The sequence below is a fragment of the Zonotrichia leucophrys genome, chromosome 4 (genome assembly GCF_028769735.1).
Source record: "Zonotrichia leucophrys gambelii isolate GWCS_2022_RI chromosome 4, RI_Zleu_2.0, whole genome shotgun sequence".
In the NCBI taxonomy this organism is placed as follows: Eukaryota; Metazoa; Chordata; class Aves; order Passeriformes; family Passerellidae; genus Zonotrichia; species Zonotrichia leucophrys.
In genome coordinates this window covers 21,457,873-21,474,768 of record NC_088173.1, presented here as the reverse complement: position 1 = coordinate 21,474,768, position 16,896 = coordinate 21,457,873, and the positions used below count along the sequence as shown (strand labels likewise).

Here is a 16,896-nt window from a genome sequence, read left to right as displayed (position 1 = left end):
CCAGGAGAATGCATGTGTTTAAAAAAGAAACAGGGGATAGCTATAGTGAACTAGGTTCTTCTAGTGATATATATATATATATATATATATAAAAAATAACTCTTGCTTAAGCTTAGGTACTTTGGAAAAACAAAGCTGGCAAACAATTCTTCAGACACTACACGTTCCCTGCTTACATCTGGCTGAGGCACTGGGCTCTTCATTCTGTACCTTAATGTATCAGAACTGCTGATCTTATTTAAGTATCACTGGCATTTTAGAAGAAAAATAAAGATCAAACTGATAGACACAAGTTCATTTAGTCATAAAGTCCCAGAGTCATATAATCTCAAAACCGTATACACAGAAAGTCGCAAATATTATAAATACTAATAATTAAGACTAAGTCATGAAAGAGTTACTTCTTCCTGATCACAATTTTTATTTTGGTTTTGTTTTTAGTTTATATGAAAAGACTTAAAATATCAACCTATAGGGTTGCTCATAATATTTACCATATTATTTGTATAAGAGTAGACTGATTATTTCACCATAAAACAAGTCTTTTACAGTGCTCATTAATGTATTTTTAAAACTCCAAAGGAAGCTCATTATTCTTTATTACTGTGCCAGATAATTCAAAACTAAAAATATCTTAGATTTTTATCTTAAAAGTAAATCAAATTTATATCTATAATTATTGCATACTAGCCTAAAATATGTGATTTTTTTTCCCTAAAAATATATAGCTATACATAAATGGAAACCAAGAACGAACTTAAAATCTAATTACATTGTTTTCACTGAACCTCCACATTAAATCTTTGTGCTCAACGTAGTCTCATTATCCCATTAACCTTTTGACTGACTCTCCAGTAAATACAAGTATCATTATATTAATTAGTCATTATCACAGCTACAAGTACTGACCATCATGCCTGTGCTTAAGAAGCTTATTCCTTAGAAGTACAAATCTAAACTGTGGAAGAGCTGTTCATTTGACCTTTCATCTCAGTGGATTTAACTCAATTTTTCCACAACACGCACAGCAAATAATCCTATTGCTCAAAAGGTCTCCTTTGCCTGTTTCTTGCTCCCCAAAATATCAACATCCAAAATCATTTAGGAAGGTACCACTCCAGTGCCAGCTTTTGCAATAGCAGCTATCTGAGGCTTACAGAGGTTTCCAGATGAAAAACCAATTTTCTGTCAGACACATTATCACTAGAAAAACCTACATTTGTCCTCCTTCACCTCTCTCAAATTATGTTGCTTGATTTTCTAGTCTTGCAGAAAACCTTCTTCAACTTGAGCGGAGTTTTGCCTCATTATGCGCTGAACTGAGACAAACATGAATTCAAGAATATTTTAACTCTTGCTATGCACCTCTGGGGGATTATTTACACATGGGATTGGCCAGGAATGTGTTGATAAGAATATAATTTTGTGAATAATTTATTTAAATTATAATAATAATTTATTTAAATTATAACTTAAAACCAAACCCCATAAAACAGAGGAGGATGTTGGTCAAGAACTCACTAACGTGTTCAGCTTGCCAAGAACTTTGCTATGTCTTCAGGAATTAAAATATTAATAAACTGCACATCAGACTTCACACCAGTTTAGCCAGTAATTGCTATCTGGCTTTTTAAATGACAGAAAATAATCCCAGAAGAAAAATTTGGAGGAAAATATGTTGATGCCATTTTCCCATTACCTTGGAGACAACACTCAATGTACAAGATGTTGTGGTTCAGGAGGGGAAGAAACTAGGGAAAAAAAGTTGAAATATATGGATAGAGAAATATTACAAGCCAGCTTCCTGGACAAACATAACAGCAAAGACAAAATGTTTATAAAACCGCAAACAAGCACTAAGTGTCAAATGAATTTAAAATGTGAAGATATTAAGAACAGAAAAGGGGGGAAAGGCTATTAAAAGAAGAAAAATCAAATAAAATGCCAAAATAATTTTGGGAGCTGTATTTCATATGGATATACATGAAAGATAAGAATAAAAGAAAATATTTCAGCATTCTCAGATGTTAAAAAAAGTCAGCCAAATAAGGGCTTATGCAACTGATTAACAGTTAACAAAACAAAGAATGATGGTAACAGCAGTGGCCAGGAAACTAGGGCTAGAGTATGCCTCAGGAGAGAAATACAGCCTCTTAAGGCAAAGTAAATTTGGAGAAGATTGAGGTCAAACATGATTCTGGATAGGATTAAACAACAACATGGAATGACAAGCACTGGTAGTTTACAGCAGAAAGGGAGTGTTAAGCCTAAAAGAAAATTTGAGTTGAAATAACCTGAAAGCGCTCTCAGGAAAAAAAAAAAAAAGTCACTAAACCTCAGAGATGATAAAGCAGACCCTTCATCAGAGGAAAAGAATTCCTTAAAATACTTTAGGAAATAAATTGCATATGAGAAAAAAGAGAGGGTACATCATCTTGAGAGAAGGTAAAGGCCTGTCTTCAGGGCACCAGTAACAAAGCAGTTTTGTCCAAGTACAGAATTCAATGAAGTGTTACCTGGAACTCGAACAGATGTAGGAAAATGTAAAGATCAAGTTTTAAAACCCAGGTGCCTCAAGCTAATCTACTAAAATCATGGGTAGATTTCAATAACATAAATGTGAATTTAGAAGCCTACATCAATTACAAAACCTTCAGGGAAGTGCATTCTATTAATCTTATATTCAACAAAGCATTCTTAACACAAGAAACTTACACATTTATTTTTCTCAGCATGCTCCCCAGGTTACTAAATTAATACTAGAACCTACTTCATCTGTGTGTCTATTTATATATAAACCACTTCTGTTCTGCATAACATCCGAGGTGCAAAGGAAGTCCTCTGGACTATCTTTACACCTTTTAATAGTTCTTATTCTATAGAAGCAATAAGTTTAAATTATTGTGTTTCATTATTTTTAAGGTTATTTGAAGGAGCTCAGTATATCTTTTTCTATTAAGATGTAACACAATACAAAAAAATGTAGGAAAGAAACAACTGATCTGCTTAACAAAATTAAGGTTTCTTATGACTTGATAATTAGAACATTTTTCCTTACCAGTCACTTGGAGAACATGAGTTTGATAGAGCTTATCATACCCATCAGCATAGCAGGTGTAATTTCCCATATGAGTTGTGGTAACCTTAGTGATGTACAGGGACCCATCATCTCCAAAATCCTACCAGGAAAGATTAAAAACAAGGTTATCATAATTAAACCCACATCTCTACAGTAATTACGCTCATCATCTCAGCAACAAAGCTGTGATGCAAATATCAGACATGACACATCACAAATATTAAACCAGCATATCTGACAGTAATCTGAAATTCAAATATTTTACTTGTGAATGGTGGAGTTGTTTAATCTTGCTACATATATTGTGACTGTAAAAGAAAATACAACTTTTATTTTAACAACTAGATAAACTCAGCAGAAGCAATATGTTTACTTAGCTATGACAGTTATTTGCAGAAGAAAAGCTGTTGAGAATTGCAACCGAGCAGAGAAAAATATAAATCTATGCAAAAATTAACAAGTCAAATGACATCCTGTGGAGGTGTTGCGATTCTTTGTAATAAGCAGACATGACAAAAAAAAATTCTCCTTTTTCTTCAATTCTTCTCATTAGATTCACTGATACATTAGAGAAGCACTACTGCTGTGAACTGATTTCAGGGATCTGGGATTCCTGAAAGGAAATGTTTGTGATCAAGACTGAGGCAAAAGAGGCTTTTAGTACATTATCATCTTGTACTTCTTTTGGCACTGGGTCCCATGCCAGCTCAGCAAAAGGTCCATATCTTCTCCTTTCTTTGGCTGCTGAAAGAGTCCTGAAACTCTCTACACCTTCAAATATCTGGAGCAGATCCAATTCTGGGATGGCTTCATCTTTTCTTATCTGCACATTCAAACAGAGTCTCCAGGTTCTTCCTGGGTCACCTGTCATTCTTTACACTTTTCTTTTTATTTGAGTTATGTCAAGAGCTCCTTGTTCATTAATACAGACTTCTTGCTGCTTTTAATTTACTGTTCATTGTGAAAGCCTGTTCTTGAGCATAGAGGAGGTCATCCTTGAAAACCAACCATCTCTCTTAGACCCCTTTTATTTTCAGCATGATCTTTTATGGAATTCTTCTAAGCACATCCTTGAACAGGCTGAAGTCTCCTTTCCTGAAGTCCTTTGTTGTATTGCTTTTTGCCCTGCTGTCTCCTCTTAGGCTCTTTGACTCAGCCATTTCATGGTCACTGTAGTCAAGGTTGTCCTCACCTTCATATCCTCAACCAGATCTTCCTTATTTTTTACTTCACAAACTTTGTAACCTTCTCTATAAAGTCCTCAAATCCATGAAGACTTTATCAAAAGCTTGCAAAACCAAAAGCTTTTGGTTCTACGATACCTCAGTCACTGTGAATTACAGGGTAAAAGAACTTTAACAGAAAATATTACTATGCGCTGCCTTATTCTTACATGCTGTCCTTTGAATCTTAAAAATGAGAAATACTGGGCTACATTAACCTCTGGTTCATTATGACTATTCTTGCATCCTTCCATGATCTCACCTACAACTTTTCCAACTTATTGGGATTTATTTTTTTTCAGTTCTCAGTTTTCAGTTTTGATTCTTAGAGAACACAAGAGAACTGAAATCTCTATGAAATTCCTTTTAATTTCTCAGTTTTCTTTCTTTAAATACACTCAAGATATTATTCAAAAAACATGTGTCTCTCTGTACTTCTTCATCCAAAGACGTGTGGGCAGCTAAATTTCACATTCACAACTCTGTGCTTCCAATGGTTCTGCTAGTGGTACCTTGAGAGAAGAAAACAACACACCTGAAAATAAACCCTCCTGGTAATACCATCAATAACTTGACTTCCTCAAGATAACAACAAGTTTCTATATTAGCACTTTGGTTAAACAGAAAATATTTCTGCCAAATCTTCAATATGACATTACATGTTACCACTGCAAAGATCAAAAAAGGCACCCTCTTTAAGACTTCATTTTTAACTGATGATGTGAATCAGCGCAATTCCCCTTCAGAATAACCCACCCAACTAACTTCAAAAAACTTCCTTATTGGATATTTTGACTTTGTCTCTAAAATATATGAGGCAGAAGATCAATTTACTTCTCCCCTTTACTAGCTGAACACACGTTTTCAAAGTGTTCTTCTTCAACAACATTATTAGTGGAAGATGAAAGGACAGCTATTCAAAAGAGCCACACTACAGGTACTTACAGTTTATCTGGAAAATGGGTTTTGTTATTACCATTTGGAATTTTTTTGCCTAATCTCTGCCAAAGATATTTGAGAATAAAATAGGGCAGTGGATGGAGTGTAGAAAAATTCAGCTGTTACAAGGCAGTCTGGAGACCAGTTTAATTTAACATTCCTTATGCTAAATTATTAGATATTGCTTTGAAGCATACCTACTTAACTGATTCATTGTGGCATATGATATCCTTAGGTACCATTGCTATTTTCTAAGTAAATGTGTGCCTGTGCATGGTTTCTCCCTTCTTTTTCATAGAAACCATGGATGAAACACTCCTGTGGCTATTTTATATTAGTATTTCAATAGAATTAACACATGATAACTCTCAGAGAGTTAGAATTTTATGGACAGTATGTTTTGTTGCTAGTGGTGAGCTTTGTCTGGTTGTTTGGTTTGGTTTTTTTTTACAACTACAAAATAAATGTCCTCAGCTTATTGTTATACTGAGTTCAATGTTTGTTTCGTTAATTAAAGCAAACCACTCAATACAAAGTGAACTTAATGTTGTAAGCAGCATTTGAAAAGGGATGGTGCAGTACAAACAGAGCTACTTGACACTGCATGTTGACAAGTATTTAGTGTTTTATTGACTAACTCACAAGCTGAGTAATTTAAAAAAACCCTGTATCTATACTGACACACAGACATCTTTGAAACAGAGCCTTCAAAAATCAACAGCAACAAACACAGAAAAGTGGGGTTTTTTTTACGTTTTGGAAAATACATTTGATGACAGTAAAAAAGAAGAAATTGCTACAAGCTCAATTTTTGTTCTCCTACTGTTCACATAGGAATGGCAAGGTACTTCTAAAATTACATTGAGAAACTCTAATTATTTTTGTCATACATGAAAAGATAGAATTGAATAATTACCTTAACAATGGTTCAGCTGCAATTCTGTTCTCCTGAAGAACTTGACATTTCACAAATCATAATATGTGTTACAAATAATGAGCAAAATAATAAAGAAAGATTTCGATTTGCTAGTGAATCTTTGCTTTTCTCTCTTGCTGTTTATAAAACAGAAACGAAAGGTGATTTTTTTGTTTTGAATCAGCAATTATATCCTTGGGGTTTATAAACCCCTTTCATATGCTAACGCTTTGCATATGAAAGAATTTATGACCATTTTCCAGCATTTCTTCATTAACAGCTCTAGGAAAACTGTTCCTTGCTTTCTCCTTACAGGAGAACATATAATGAAACAGACTGCTTGAATTGGGTCATCATCATAGAAGCTGGGAGTATTTTTGTTTTGGTCTGTGCCATTTGGGTTTTTCTCTTTTTTTCCAGCATTTTTTGCCCATACTTTGCTTTCCTAAATGGCTTTTTGGGGGTTTTGGTTTTGTATAAATAAATTTTTAAAAAATAAAGTACATGGGATATGTGAACTGAAGATGAGAGTCCTTACTTACATTATCATCAAACAGAAAAAACAATTAGCTTTTGGTGTTCTTAATAAATGAATTAGTGAACACCAAATATTATGAATTCATGCTTTTTCATATTATCTTTATTTCTATTTGCAGTCTTTAACAAATCCACAACAAAGGAAAAAATATATTGTTTGGACCCTTCTTTATTGATGGTTATCAACAGTAGTTAAATTATAATGATAACTCTCTGGGTGGGGGCATTTTCCTTAGTTTTAAAGGAAAATCTTGATTTTTTTAATGGGGAAAAGCAAAAAACCCCACGTCATCTGTCTCTAAGCTGATCAGGTAGAAAATCTGAAGCTACGAATTAAAATCTTGTATTGGTTTGCTAGGGGAAGGCTGTACCAATACCTGAAACCAGATATTCTCAGAACAACAGTTGTTTGCTTGTAAAACACAACCAGGACACATATTCCCTTTTATTTCCTGTACATCCTCCCAAGCTTGCTGCATTTTATTTCAGTCAACTCATGGAAGTACCAGTTATACTAATGTCACATTCCTGCTCATATTTCAAAGATTTTTCAGTACCTCTAACTTCCTTCATTACAAGGACACAGAAAGTAGATATCCTTTTGAAGGTTAACTAGAAACATTTTAAAAAATAATTATTTACGTATGGTTCATTTGCCAGACAAAATCAGCTGAGGCTTTTTGTGCTAATGTCAATGCTACAACTATTTTCCAAGTAATCAGTTTCTCTGTTGACACTGGCAAAGCAATGCAACTCTGCACTTTACTACTGACTGTCACAAAGAAAATATATTCCAAAAAGAACCCTGAGAAAAATTGCATTTGGCAGAAATCCAAGATTCTTTTTAAAGTTTTCCTTCTAGATTAAGAGGGAAAACAAATCCTGCATTTCATAAGCACAAATTCTGCAAACCTTCTCTCAGTCTTAAATTTTACAGCTGCAATAAGAACAAATCATGAATCTAGCGTAAGTCCACTGGTTGAAGAATCAGCCTGACAGAAAATAGCAAATCATGCCAAAGCTTAAAGAAGGGAAGTGCACAGTCTAACATAAACACTAGTACAGTATATGCAGTACAAAGTGATAAAATCTTAAAAGAAACTATGTTCTCAAGAATACAACATCAGACACCAGTTCGTGACTGTTAATGCAGACTAGTTTTGGTCAAAGGAAATTAATCTTCCTAAACTTCTTTTAAAGTCATTTGAGAAAGCTCAGGGCAGCAAAATCCTTTTATGGGATCATTCAGTGGATCTGCCAGTGCTCACTGTCTTAGCTGCCACCCACCTCTCTCTGCTGCCACCCACCTCTCTCTGAAAACAAACTTCCTACCTACAATTAGATATTCCAAGCATTTCATTGGTTCCTCTTTTCTTGACACTGGGGAGAACAGAAAGTAAAAAGCAAATAATGACTGAATTTTACAAAGGCTGTATCCCATTATTGCAAATAGCTTTACTAGCCTTACTCTACTGATCACTGAGTAAAGTGGTGAACATTTGGTGAGTAATTCAGAACATCTAAATAAATCTCCCATGCTGAGAAAGTCTTCATGCATATCTTCCTAAGCTTGTATTATACTACAAATGCTCAATGCAGAGGCCACCCTCTATTCTTGCTTCCTAAAATAAGACTTTGTAATGCATAAGTCCAGGCCAGTAGTTGAATTGAGAAGGATTTGGCTGTATTCAGCAAATCTGAGAAGAATATTATTTCTCTGACTGGAAGTGAATACAATAACACTGTACCTGTTTAAATAATCAATTAGATATGTATGATTTTCCCTTTATTCTCTGAGATATAGTAAGGACTGCAATTTCACTTCATGAGGAAATAGTAACAGCTGATAAATGGTAATATCCATTATTCTACATGAAACATGCAACTGCTTTGTGCTTTTCAAAAACTGTCAGTTGATTAAAAATTGGTTTTGCTATTTGGAAATCTAATAATGTTCCAACCTCTTAAGAACTTGAAGAGGGATGAAACAGGAAAGTGACATAAAAAGCCTCAGTGCTAGATTACCAGTGAGAATAATGACTTCATTTGATATGTAGATGTGTAAAGAGAATTTGGTATTTTTTTCTTGTTTATGGCAGACACTAGACATAAGTGAGAGCTTGCCAAAGTACTAGAGCTCTTGAGGCTAGCCATAAAACATCACTAACCTTTTACTTCCCCAAAAACTCCGTAATTTTACGTTATCTTGTGATGAATTGGCAATAAGGACTGTTAATTTATTTAGACATTCAAAACCTCCAACTGAGTAGACGCAGTATATTTTAAATAGAAAATTCAGCATGCTCTGATACAGCTGTCTTTTTTATTGCTTCATGCTACACAGAGATCTTCAGAATGACTCATATACCATTTGACTTTTACTCCTTTTTAACAAACCGAATTGTTATATAATCAGATTTAATCAGATAAATCTATTTGACATTCATTCCTCACATATTTTTCAAGTTAAACTCATAACCAATGAAATGAACTTATAATACTTACTCAATTACCACAGTTTATTATCATTCCAACAAACTGTGCCTTTTTTTTTAATCAGCTTTAATTGTAGATATATTTATTATCACACTCCAAGCTAGTTTTGCAAAGATAAACTAGCTTTGCACTATACAGTTTACTTGGATCATATTCCAAAGTGTATCTAAGTGTTAGGAAGGGCCAGAGGAGCAGAAGTACTGATGCAATTTACTCTCTGAGGTGATTCAGTTTAGAATTCACTGAATATCCACTAAATTTTTCTGATTCTAAAAATATCACACTACATAATTATACTGTGCTAAGATTTAATCTGTTTTCAAATACTACAAAATATTCTGTTTTAATTTTATAAAGTTTATTGGAATTTTTGATCTTCCTACTGCATAAAACACTGGATTTCAGTTTTAGTTGCATCAGTCCAAAGCCCTTTTCTTATATTGAAAATAACTCATATCTTTGGTTCCTGAATTAGACTAATCTTGAAACAAAAATCCACTTCATTTCATAGAAATCAAGTTCTCCAGATGTTTCTTTACAAAACTCAAGAGAATCTACAAAAAAAAAAGGAAACAAATAACCCTTAAATTTTTGTGTTATTCAAATTTTTATCCAATTATTATCTAGTCCATCCCATGTATCTATGAATTATCCAGGAGGGAGACAGACAAGTAGGTAGAGGGTCTTCAAGGTTTATGCAATCCACAAAAACGCAGTGGGATAAATTTTGGGTTGTCAGAAACTCCTTTATGTACGTGTGATAAACCAATAAATAGACAACAAAAATATCTTTTCAAACAACTTTTAAATATCTTGCAGACAAAAAAAAAAAAAACTAAACCAAAAAAGATAGAGATTTTTTGAAAATCCCCTAATATGTTGCAACTGAAAAGGGTGTATTGGGCTAAGTGGCAGGCGAAAAAAAAGGAAACCTAGTACCTTAAAATGATTTAAAAATCAGAATGATTCACCTTGGCCCTGTCTTAGCATACTAGGGAGGAAAAAGGCCCATTATAAATCACAAAGTTTTTCTACAGGTGATCGCTCATTTTAAATGCAGCATTAATATATGATCTAAAGACAACAGTACAAAGAAAACAGGGCCAGTCACACGTTACTTGGATTATTAGCACAATCCCACTTGAGTCAGTTTGTTATCCAGTATGTCATGCAAGAAATAGGCACAAAGATGCTTAGAAAGACTCTGGATGCAATTCCTACACTAAACTTTTTTTTCAGCTATACACCTGATTACATACAACAAAGTGAATGTCATACATTCCTTGCCATCTTTTTCTCTTTTCTTATAAAATCAAAATATTAGCAATTTGAATACCAGCACAGCAGCTTCACTTAAGGATTTAGCCAAGATTGACACATCCAATAATTCTGAAATATTATTCTTAGATCCTTTTAAATAAACAGAAAATTCCATTCATTTGAACCAAGCACTCAGTATGAAACTGGAGTACTGAAAAAAGATAATGAATTTATGCTACTAAAATACTGAAAGCTGAGACAATTTACATTTAATACTAATCTTGGTTATCTAAGCTTTACACCCACTGCCTTTGCTTAAACCACTAATACAACAATCCATGTCCATCGGTCTAATTCCTTATCACAAGAAATCTTAACAAGCAAGATTGATTCCTTGATATCAATTAAAGAAAAGACACTTCAAGGTCATTGGCAGCAACCTTTCCTGTAAGCACAGAAACTATTTATGCAGGGAAAATTCTTTGGGTTTTGCTTTGGAGGTAGGTTTTTTGTTTGTTTTCCATCTATACAGAAATTAATTGAGATCTTTTTGGTCTCATTGTATAATCTGGTTGTGGTTTCTGATCAGGTTAACTGTAAGACATTGGAAGAACACCTTGGTATAAAACAAGAAAAAATAGTGTTCAAAAAGTTTTCAGTAAAGAAATAAAATTTTTCAGCATACAGTGGCCCTCACAAATATATTTTATAGAGCTGTACCAAGTAGGCCTTCTTTTACTGATATGAAGCAAAGATGTTATGTTAATCCTACAGGTATCACAATAGTTATTCATACACAAAGGCAATAGCATAATTTGCTGAACTAGCAAAATCTCATTACTTTCTAATTACTACATTATTATCAATAAGATATTTCTGTTTCTTCTTTCTGTTACATCTGGTCTGTGTTCAAGTCATAAACTGAGGTTGGAAATTCCCCATTTTAAAAGGGATTTTGAATAGTCATAATAAATATTTTCTGGATGGTATTAACAAATAAAGGTTGTTGATATTTAGACAGTTTGCTATTATTAAATGCTCATTTTGTTATACATAAAACATTTACTATATCCTGTTGCAGGTAAACTGTGTGTTATTTAAAAGCAAAGTACCTTAAGAGGTACACGAGATTCCCATGCATTACAATAGTTCTAAAAAAAAATTGAACACAAGTACTTTCAATTGCACAGTTTAAAAATAAGACCAGAAACTCCAGTTAAATGAAATGCTTATATAAAAATTAATATGCAAATGACAGCATCACACTGAGTCATGACCACATTCCTGTGCTCTCTTTAAATTAACAGGTTCCCTCTTCTGTGAGACATCCATTACTCCAATTTTACCACTGCTCTGTCAATCACAATAAGCACTTTCTTCTGCTGCAACAATAGCTAACTCTCTGTTAACACACTTGAAATTTCTACAAGATGTACCAAAATAATTTTAATTCTTATTGGACCATTATTTTTCTCCTGTAAATAATTTTTGCTTTTCCATTTTCTGTAATGGGCCCAAAACTTTTTTAGAAGTGCAAGTCCTGTACAAAATATGAATCTATATACACTATCTTTTCTTTTTTCACCCTTGTTCCTTGCTTTTATTTTAAAAAATGAGACAGCACTACTCATTAAAAAGATTCTATGCTACTGTCACCATATAAAAGTCTATCACTGAAATACCATAATATATTTTCCTTATATACAGTACAGTCTTACTTTGGAAGACTGAAATGTACAGAAGTTCTTTTTCTCTAGCTAACCCCTGGTTTCAATTATATTTTACTCCAATTATAACTCTATCATTAGCTGTTGCCAACTAATCATAGAATCCATGTCAGAAATAAAGTCTCTATTAATACAGAGGGCTGGGAGAAAAGGTAGTTTTTTCTTCCCTGCCTTCCTTTTGACATGTTAATTGTTCAATAATCACAGGTTAAACTTCAGTCTTTTTCATGAATGAATTTCTCGTCTGATGTTTTAACTATGCATATCATGTTAAAAATGTGAAGGCAAAACAGGATTTCAGTCATTTTTCATTAACTATAGGTTACAATAGCAGGAACTTCACAGAATTCATGGCATTTGCCAAATTGCTGCACAAACTTTTAAGTATCTTGTCTACAAAAGTCATTGATATTTTACTGTACCAGAGTATGGCAATTCCATCTTATTTCAAATTAATACAAACAGGTCTGTAAAGACAGATTTTTGCCTAGAAGGAGCACATATTCTAGAAAGGAAGACATAACATTCTCCTACTTAAATAACAGAACTATTTGAAATAAAATGCTTAAAAAATGGACACACAAATCTGCTCTTAAACCAGGAAAGATAACATACTTCAGATGAGAGTCATAAGACTATATGATTTTATCAAGGTAGCCTGAAATTTATTTTCTACGTAAAGAAAAATTATTTTTTCTTTTCAATACTTCAATTAAGTATCTATATGCAAAAGCTTATAATTTGAAAACATTACTATATTTCTCTTAGAAAGTTCTAGAAGAAATACGTTAATCAGCCAAAACCAAAATATCCTTAGCAGGTGCTTTTGAGTAACTGTCATAAAATCCAGTCTCTTCTACCTATCTTTACCCATAAAAGTATAATAAAGAATGCAGATTCAGTGACCCTCTGTAAACTCACTTGAATTCTCCTTACTCAAGGACAGTTTTTTATATCAAACCAAATTAGATATTATTTAGAAGGACTGTTTCAACTTCCCTACTTCTGGTTGTAGTTTTAAGCCAAGCGTACATGAAAGGAGAATCAGATGGACATCATTAATAGATCTGTTTCCAAAATCATATTAAATTAGGAAAACCTCTAGTTTCATTTATCATTCCTTTTGAACTGATCAATGAAAACACTCTGCCATGGATACAAAGGCTCTTGCACATACCCAAACAGAAAAATTCAGAATGAGTCCTTTTGAAAAGGAATCTCTAGATTATAAATATAGCAATGTGAGAACAGTACAAAAATGAAAAAGAAAAGAAAGAAGAACACATATGAAGGTGATAAAATTAACAAGTGAAAGAGAAATCAGTCTAAGCTAAAGTAGATCTAATTAAATTTAGATATGAATGGATACCTGGTGTCAGGTATATAAGTAGATAGATCACTGACCAGTTTGATTCAGAGAAATGTTAAATATCATCATTTGAAAATCATGGCAGATAAATCCTCCTCTGTTGTTATCCAGTCAGAGTTCACAAACTGATCAGACTTGGTCCAGACAAACAATTTGCTTCATGTTGACTTTTGCAAAGAGCAGGACCAATTATATTTCAGGTCGGTAGAAAATTTCTTCCTGAATCAGTACTAAGTAAACACCCTTGTACACTTCTGCAGTATTAAAAAAAAAAGAATTTTTTTGAATATATATAAATGACAGTTAAGCCAAGTTCCCAATAGGTAATTATGCCCTACCTATTGTAATTTTTCCTCCTGGGCTGCTTGTGATAGTGGGCCAGACAGGGTTTCTCCCTTTTTTTTTTTTTGGTATTTAAGCAATTGTGCCACTCTGTTCAATGAAACAGACTTCTGGATATCAAAGCATTTTTATTGCTGGTGATATGGCCCTCCTATTTAATGTACTATAGCAGTGATTGGAAAGTCAGGACTATGAGCCACAAGAGTCTATTATTAACAAAGCATCTTTCTCATGCTCTTAAGAAGGAATGACCTTTACTGCTAGCTGTAGCATAGTCGAGTTGCTCTTTCAAGACTTCTTTTCTAAAATAATAACCTGAAAAGCTCAGTATTCTTTCTGTGTACTGTAAAACCCTTTCGCATAATTCTTCTGAAAGCTGTGAAAAGCATTAAGTCTACTAGGATAGCAAAACTACTGCAAAATGACTGGAAAAGTTGGAGAAATAAATATGTAACTACTAATAAAATTATTCAGAAATGATGCTGTTTTTCACCCAGTTGACGGATGTGTATAGCAGACAAAGTTAAAAGAGTATGTCTATAACCATACAAAAAAATTGAAGTGCAATTTTTTGATGAGCTAATCAGAAATTAATAGCACAAAATGAATTTGCTAATAACACGAATATTGAATGCAGACATAACCTGCATCTTTATATAGATATACAGAAAAGAACAGAAAAAACAATGAATTTGAATTCAAAGAAAAGCTTAAGGTAGAAAGATATTATGGGAGTGAAGAAGAGATGCTCAAGAAGTTTTAGAATTCATCTTGTAACACAAAATATAAAAGCTTTTCACTAATTTTGAAATACAGGGAAAATGGGTAAGAGTGAAAAAAAAAGTATGATAAAAGTTCTGATGCCTGAAATAAAAAGGAGTACTAGTTACTCCTAAATTCGAGCCCCAAATGTACTTGATAGACACCTGGATGTGCAGCTATCCTGCACCACCTGGATTAGCTTTGGGATGTTCCTAACTCAGCACGCTGGTCTAAGGTGCAGGATAGAACTCCCATCCATTTACCCAAATTCCATCTTTCATTATTCAGGAAAGACACAGGAAAGACACAGCAGAAAACAAGTTCTCCTGAAAAAATATGGGAATTGATCAGTAATAGATGTGATGATTATACAATGGAGAAAAAATACAGCTTTAGGACTTCCAATATTTTTTACACCTTCTATTGTTATCACACAGCACCAATGGGCATTGGAAAATATTACATGGCAGGTACATGCTCCCAAGTAATATCTGCTCCTAGAGCTGAACTTGCAAGACCAACTAGTGTCAAAAATGGCTTTACAAAATCAGTTGGCATTAGATATGTTATTATTAAAGGAACAAGGAATATGTGGAATGTTAAATCTTACTGAAACCAAGTGTTGCATTACCATTCTCAATGCAACATCATCAGTTGAAGAAGCCCATGTCAAAATTAAGGAAATCACTGGTCAAACATAAGAGCTTTTCCAATCACTCCAGACCCAAAGGTAGCTTACTGGCTGATGTCCATACTCTAATCCTTGTTACTCATGGGGTGGGGGCAATGCCTACAATGAAAACTTCAATGATTGCAACTGGAGTTACTTTTGTAATCGCTGGGATAGCTATCGTGCACTGTATAATTGCTTGTGTCATTCTCCTGCTGTTTCTATATTTTCTCTGACCTTTCTATAAACACAACACCCCCATGGGAGACTCTGAAATGAAAAAAAAAGGTCCCAGGAAGACACTGTTTGAGCTACGGGGAGATGTAAGAGACTTAAAGACCACAACTGCCTCAAATATTGTCAAGACTACAGCAGAGTGAGCTTGAGATAAGACCAGAGGACAGGAATTTGCAACAGGAGGGTGTCTATTCCAGGCCTAGAGGAGCTCAAGTTTGGTTAACACACCGTCGCTAATGCATCTGGACAAAAATTCCCACTATGGCAAACTGTGGGAGGAGAAACAGCTGCTTATACACATGCCACCCTCCGTTATGGGAACATCTGTGAACATCCATGGAAACCCACAAATTGGCCTGCATAAAAGTGGAGTGGTGCTTCCAGAAGACTCTGGGACCCCACTACCAAGAAGACCAGGGTGAAGGAGGACCAATGGGATGCCTCTAGATCCACAGTGTGTGATTGTTTTCTTCTTGATCTCTTTCTCCTTCACTTCTCCCCCCCCCCCCCCCGCCTCTTTCCTATTTCTTTATATCTCTTTACCTCACATTACCTGTTAAATAAAATCCATATTACTGATTTTGGCATATGGTCTCATTTGTATCTAAGTCAGGCAGAGGCATCTCTCAATCGAATCCTAACAAGTGGAGTAGAAAAGAACAAAACAAAACTGGTATTCAACTCATGAATACAAAAGAAAGTGTAATAATGCATCCTACTTAAAAGAAAAACTGTGTAACAGATAAAGGGCAATTCAATATAGATAAAAATAGAAACATGCTGACTTTGATGAGTCACTGTTTATCAAATCCAACCACCTCATCAGAAAAATGAGTAGAAAATATCTGAAAGTTGTAGTGTGTTTAAGAGGTGGCAAAAACATAATGTACAAGGAACCACCTGCAATTAGGCCTTTAAAATGAACCTCAAATACAATGAAGTTATACATATATAACTTCATATATATATTGTGGTTGTAACACACAATACCACACAGAAGATCACACACACTGAAGTTGCTGCATTGCCATTTAGTGATTAAAGGTCAAAATAAACTGATCAGGATCCAGATTTTGTACTGAACAAGACTGCCAGCTTTTTGCCAATGGCATTGTGTTTGTTCATTGTTGGAATATGAGTTACTGTCTTCCAAAAAGGATGAGGTTAGGAGCATCACCTCTGCAGGGAAGTAGGTTCTAGGGCTCTCTTCATGTCATAGGACACTACACTTTCCCTCACACAAGCAGTGAGATGGCCCATGGCAACACTGCAGGGAGGAGGAAAACCTCCTCAGGAATAAAACAAGAGCATGCAGATCTTGCTGCAATAAATCAGAAAG

At 34.1% G+C, this 16,896-nt stretch overlaps 1 protein-coding gene across 2 annotated transcripts in view; it reads right to left on the bottom strand.

Moving 5' to 3' along the window:
* FSTL5 (follistatin like 5) overlaps positions 1-16,896 on the bottom strand; it is a 272,462-nt gene that overhangs the window by 64,409 nt on the left and 191,157 nt on the right. For both annotated transcript variants that reach the window (XM_064710753.1, XM_064710754.1), the window contains exon 8: positions 3,059-3,179. In XM_064710753.1, the coding sequence (XP_064566823.1) occupies positions 3,059-3,179 (121 nt within the window). The remainder of the gene's footprint in view (positions 1-3,058; positions 3,180-16,896) is intronic.